Source organism: Diabrotica virgifera, chromosome 6, assembly GCF_917563875.1.
Source record: "Diabrotica virgifera virgifera chromosome 6, PGI_DIABVI_V3a".
Lineage (NCBI taxonomy): Eukaryota > Metazoa > Arthropoda > Insecta > Coleoptera > Chrysomelidae > Diabrotica > Diabrotica virgifera.
In genome coordinates, this window is record NC_065448.1 from 251040952 (window position 1) to 251046784 (window position 5833).

Sequence of the window (5833 nt, forward strand, 5' to 3'; positions counted from 1 at the left end):
ACAAAGACATCGGTGATCGGCATCGAGCTGATAAAATTTTGGAACACAAAGCTTGGGAAAGAGTTAAGTCAAAGGACGCCACGTTAGGTGAAAAGGCCGCTGCTTATTTTGTAACTAACGTAATGAAGGGCAAACGCAAACTTGGAATGGGACTCAAAAAAAGTCTTAAAAAACCTCGAGCTATAAAACAACGAGTTATCCGTCCTCCAAAGAAGAAAGGAGGATTTCTTCCACTTCTATTGCCAATTTTGGGGGCTTTGGCCGGATTAGGTGGGGGTGTTGCTGGGATCGTGAAAAATGTAAATGATATCAAGGCAAGCAAGGAACAACTTGAAGAACAACGCAGACACAATATGGCAATGGAACAAAATCAAAAGACGGGTTCAGGATATTACCTAAGATCGTATAAGGGCTATGGTATGAAGAAAGTATCAAAAAAGAAACGATCAAAGGGGAGAAAGGGGTTTTACATAAAACCTTTTTTAAAAAACTCCCGGTAAAGTTACCTAATAAAATTATGACTAATATTGATCTTCTGAAATATGTAAAAAAGCTTCGTATACCTACGTTCCGTGGCATATATATGCGTGATTCATTGCCTGAAAAAATAAGTTTATATGAATCAGCTATTATTAACCTTGACAGTCAATCGGGAGACGGTACACACTGGACTGCTTATACGAAACATAAAGATTTAATTACGTATTTTGATAGCTATGGTAATTTACCACCTCCCATAGAGCTTGTTAAATACTTTCAAAGTAACGGTAGAGTACGCATCGAATATAATTATAATTCAGTACAGACATTTAACTCCTATCACTGCGGACAGTATTGTCTTAAATTCTTATATAATCAGTATTATTAATACATTTCATTTTATTGTTGACCTTTACTGTAATATGTCGTGTACATTTACGTTAAGCGGTACATCTTCAATTTTAACTGCACAATTTAATCCTCCTATATATTTGGATGAGACTTTGGACTATGAAATAGGATTATCCAACTTTGAAACATTTAATACTATTCCTAATGTAGACGAAACTAATGATGTGATTGTTTGGGGTGCTAACAATGAATTTAAATTTAAAATTCCAACGGGAGCTTACGAAATTAACGATCTTATAAAAATAATTAAAAATAAGTTTATTGAAGTTAATGAAACAATAATTCATATTACTGGAAATCCCATAACTTCCTTAGTTTCCTTGAAATGTAGCGATTGGATTGACTTTAGTGTTGATAATTCAATAGGATCTTTACTGGGTTTTCCAAAGATAAAACTTGAACCAAACAAAGAACATACATCTTCAGTTCCTGTTAATATCTTGAAAGTAAACACAATTCTGTTGGATTGCAATATAGCCATCGGTTCCTTTTTGAACTCTGATCCAGTTCATATTATTCACCAATTTTTCCCCGAGGTGCCTAGCGGGTATAAAATAGTCGAACAGCCCATTACTATACTCTATTTTCCTGTTAGTGTTAAAACTGTTAACAGCATAACTGTTAGAGTTTTGGATCAATCAGGTAAATTGATCAATTTTCGCGGGGAAACAATTACCGTACGTCTACATTTGAGGAAAATTCAATAGCAAATATGGTCTTGAATTTTCACAAAACTGCTCCTCCGAAACCTTTAAAAAAGTATAAAAGTAGACAGCACAATAAAAAATTGTACAGTTCTTCGACAACTAGGCCCAAACTGCTAAGCGTACGCAACCGTAAATTTTTAAAAGCGCTTGGTTTTCACGTACTTATTTAATAATGGATATTTTAAGCGTCCAAAACGAGCCCTTCAGCGATATTTCTATTGAATGTTTTCAGTACCACACTTACTTGCCCTATAATTCCGCGGCCCTTTTGTACAACGACGAGATAAAAATTCCAATTCAAGATTTAGAGGCTCTAACTCTTCCAAGTAATAGCTATATTTACATTGAAGGACAAATTTTAACAGATAAAGATGCAGTGCCTACAAAACTGAAATTTATTAATAACGCTATTGCCTATTTGTTTCGAGAAATCAGATATGAGATGAATGGAGTTACTTTGGACTCTGTTAGAAACTTGGGCCTAGTTTCTACTCTCAAGAATTATTTATCATTAAACGATAACACATCTAAGCTTTTGATTAACGCAGGATGGTGCCCACAAGAAAAAGATAAGATTTTGATTGACACGAAGGGAAATTTTAATGTTTTTATTCCTCTAAAACTTTGGTTAGGCATATTTGAGGATTTTAATAAGGTTGTCCTTGGATCTAGACAGGAATTGATCTTAATACGAGAAAAAGATGACCTCGATGCAGTTATAGCATCAGATGAAACAGAAAATCCCAAAATAAAGTTGTCCAAGATATCATGGCATGTTCCTCATATTACACCTAGCATCCCACAACAACTAATATTAAATAAAATTATTAATAGCAACATTGAACTACCCATTAAATTTAGAAGCTGGGAGCTAATCGAATACCCTGTTTTACCAAATTCCACGAGACATACGTGGCCTGTCAAAACAACTACTAAATTGGAAAGCCCTAGACACGTTATCATTGCATTTCAAAACAATAGAAAAGGAAATTTGTTAAAGGACATGAGTCAATTCGATCATTGCAATCTCAGAAATATTCGCGTTTTTCTAAATTCTAACAGATTCCCGTACAATGATCTAGAACTAGATTTTGAAAGTAACCGATTTGCTACTTTATATGAGATGTTTGCGAATTTCCAAGAATCCTATTATCATCTAACAAGTAATCAACCCCTGTTAACTCCACAAGAATTTAAGACAATGGCACCCATCATTTACATAGATGCCTCAAGGCAACCAGAAATTATCCAAAGCGGCTCTGTTACAATGAGAATTGAATTTGAAACTACTCAACCAATAGGCACTAATATTTCAGCATATTGTCTGATTCTGCACGAAAAAGAATTTTATTACAATCCTCTAACGAAAATAGTAAGACAAGTATAAAGTTTTCCTCCTCTTCCTACTTACAAGACAACAACCATTTTCTTTTCTCAGTGCAGTTTTAATGAATTCATATGAAAATAATATATTCTTCGAAAATTATTTATATCAGCGTCTTTGTTATTTGAAATTCCTTAAATTACTGTATTTGAAAGAACGTTTTCGAAAACAACACCTCCGCAAGTTGAAAGATTTTAAACAAGATCTAAAAATATACCTCAATTACAAAACTACCTTACGCCAGTTACAACAACTTCAAATATGACTTTGATCTTAGATATACAAGGTTTCACAACATCGAAGAAAAAATTTTTACCCAAGGAGCTAGCAATTTTTGATGGAAAACAAGCAATTCACTATATATTCCGAGCACCTTTTCCAAAGAAACTATTAGACCTTGATGACTATAGACAAGCCACATGGCTTAGCAACAATTACCATTTTTTACCCTGGGAGAGCGGATATACACCAATTTTCCAGTTTTCCAACATATTACACTTTTACACAAAGAATGCTTCAGTGGTAATGATTAAAGGAAAGGAAAAAGCACAATATGTTAGGAGCTACTTGAAAGATAAAGTATATGAATTACAGGAATCTCCTGCACTACAAATGGCAACTCCAAAGTGTATGGGACATAGCAACAATATTTGCATGTGTGCATTAACTAATGTACATTATTTGTATGAAAATTTTGTTATGCAATAAATTTTTTTGAGAAATAACATTTTTTTATTTCCCCACCCCTTTTGTTTTAGCACATAACACGTTTATTTTCCCCACCCTTTGTGTTTATTATAAAGGGCAACTTATTTTTAATCAGTTTTATTAGTCACTATGTGCGCTGAAGACGGTATAACTGATTTCAATAATTTTTATTGGTTTGATTCAGGCACATCACATTTAAATAGCTTTTACTGGAGACTATCTACGTTCAAAAACTGGAAGGGTCTAGTACCTGCAATTGACTTAGCTGCAAATGGATTCTATTTTTTAAAATTAGAAGATATTGTAAAATGTTTTCATTGCAACGTAGAAATATATAAGTGGAAATCTAGTGACGATGTTCATCAGGAACATATAAAATTTAGCCCAAACTGCAACTTTGCATCAAAAGTACATAGTGTTTTCTCTAAAATCGGTAAAATAGAAGAACGGGACAAAAGTGAAAGTAACAAAGAAAATAAAGATTGTGACAAAATTCAAAATCAGAAAATAGGCTTTAATGCTAAGTGCGTATATCTAAGTGTGATAATAATTTTAGTTCATGCAGGCATTGCTTGTACACTTAACTATTTATATAAATAGAAGAAGAAGAAACACAACTTTAATACTCTGAACATGTTGGTTCAATACATACTCTTAACAGCAGTAGTAAATAATACTTTGTATTTTGCACACCCATTCAATACACACGAAGTTTATATATGTTTTGATAATGCAGATCTTAATAAAATCTGCCTAAATGACAGTTGGGTTAAAATGTTAATTTACACGCCCAATATTTCAGTAACATTGGAAACAAAAATACCTCCAACCAGCCAAAACTTCAAACTTCGATTTATCAAGCAACATGGCAGAATAACCGAGACATTATGGACCAAAATAAATTGGCAATCCCCAGAGAATCAGAATTGTGCTAGTGAGCAATGTATAGTGTTATATTATATGGCCGCTTTCATAACACTACTATTTGGAATAATAATAAGTATATACACTTTATGGCTGAAGAAGCGAACGACTAGCGAAATAAACTAGAAGAAAAACGAGGTACAATGATCCCTACTGTCCAATTACTAGTCTTCCAACTTTATACAAATTGGACGCATCCTATGTAGTCTTCTGTACTTTACTATTATTGTAAGCCTTCGCGACTATATAACACACACCCACATAGATCATGAGTTCAAAGAATCTTCAAAAACAACTACTACGTTTCAGAGGAACTGGACAGGGCACATAGCTAGAACGCAACACGACCAATGCTTAGAAACTAAAAACCCTAGCACGACCATCGACTAGATAGACCTACACAACAAAAGAGTTACTCCACTGTAGCGAACACTAGACAGAACTTAGGGAGGTCTATGTCCAGCAGGGAACGCAATTTATCGATTAAACTGGGCAGGGCACTTATCCAGAACTCAAGATTGTGAATACTACGAATGTTTGAAAACACTAGCACGACCATCAACTAGGTAGACCTACACCACAACAGAGTAAGAGAACGCAATTTACTGATTAAACTGGGCAGGCCACTTAGCTATAACGCAAGATGGTAAACACGACGAATGCTGAGAAACTACAAACACAACCATCGACTAGATGGGCCTACACAACACAAGAGGATGCTGTAGCGAACATTAGACAAACTTAGGGAGGCCTATGTCCAGCAGGGAACGCAATTTATCGATTAAACTGCGCAGGGCATTTATCCAGAACTCAAGATTATGAATACTACGAATGGTTGAAAACACTAGCACGACCATCTACTAGGTAGACCTACACCACAACAGAGTAAGGGAACGCAATTTACTGATTAAACTGGGCAGGGCACTTAGCTAGAACGCAAGATGGTAAACACGACGAATGCTGAGAAACTACAAACACAGATATCGACTAGATGGGCCTACACAACACAAGAGGACGCTGTAGCGAACACTAGACAAACTTAGGGAGGCCTATGTCCAGCAGGGGATGAAATTTACTGATTAATGTTGATTATTATTTAAATAAATTTAAAAAAAAAATACGACATGTTTTATTTATCTATTTTAAACTAAGAATTGTTTTATGATTATAAACAGAAGCCTATGTTCAAAATTGGATAAAAAGGACAAAAGAAATAATA

The 5833-nt window shown here is 34.5% G+C and overlaps 1 protein-coding gene across 1 annotated transcript; it reads left to right on the forward strand.

Moving 5' to 3' along the window:
* Nucleotides 1-1770: 1770 nt before the first annotated feature.
* LOC126886340 (uncharacterized) lies at nt 1771-2985 on the forward strand. Its single transcript, XM_050653213.1, has one exon. The coding sequence runs from the start codon at nt 1771-1773 to the stop codon at nt 2983-2985; it is 1215 nt and encodes a 404-aa protein (XP_050509170.1).
* The last annotated feature ends 2848 nt before the right edge of the window (nt 2986-5833 follow it).

Bases quoted from the DNA above. Each gene is read 5' to 3' on its own strand.
- LOC126886340 (XM_050653213.1), top strand. From the start codon at position 1,771: ATGGATATTTTAAGCGTCCAAAACGAGCCCTTCAGCGATATTTCTATT.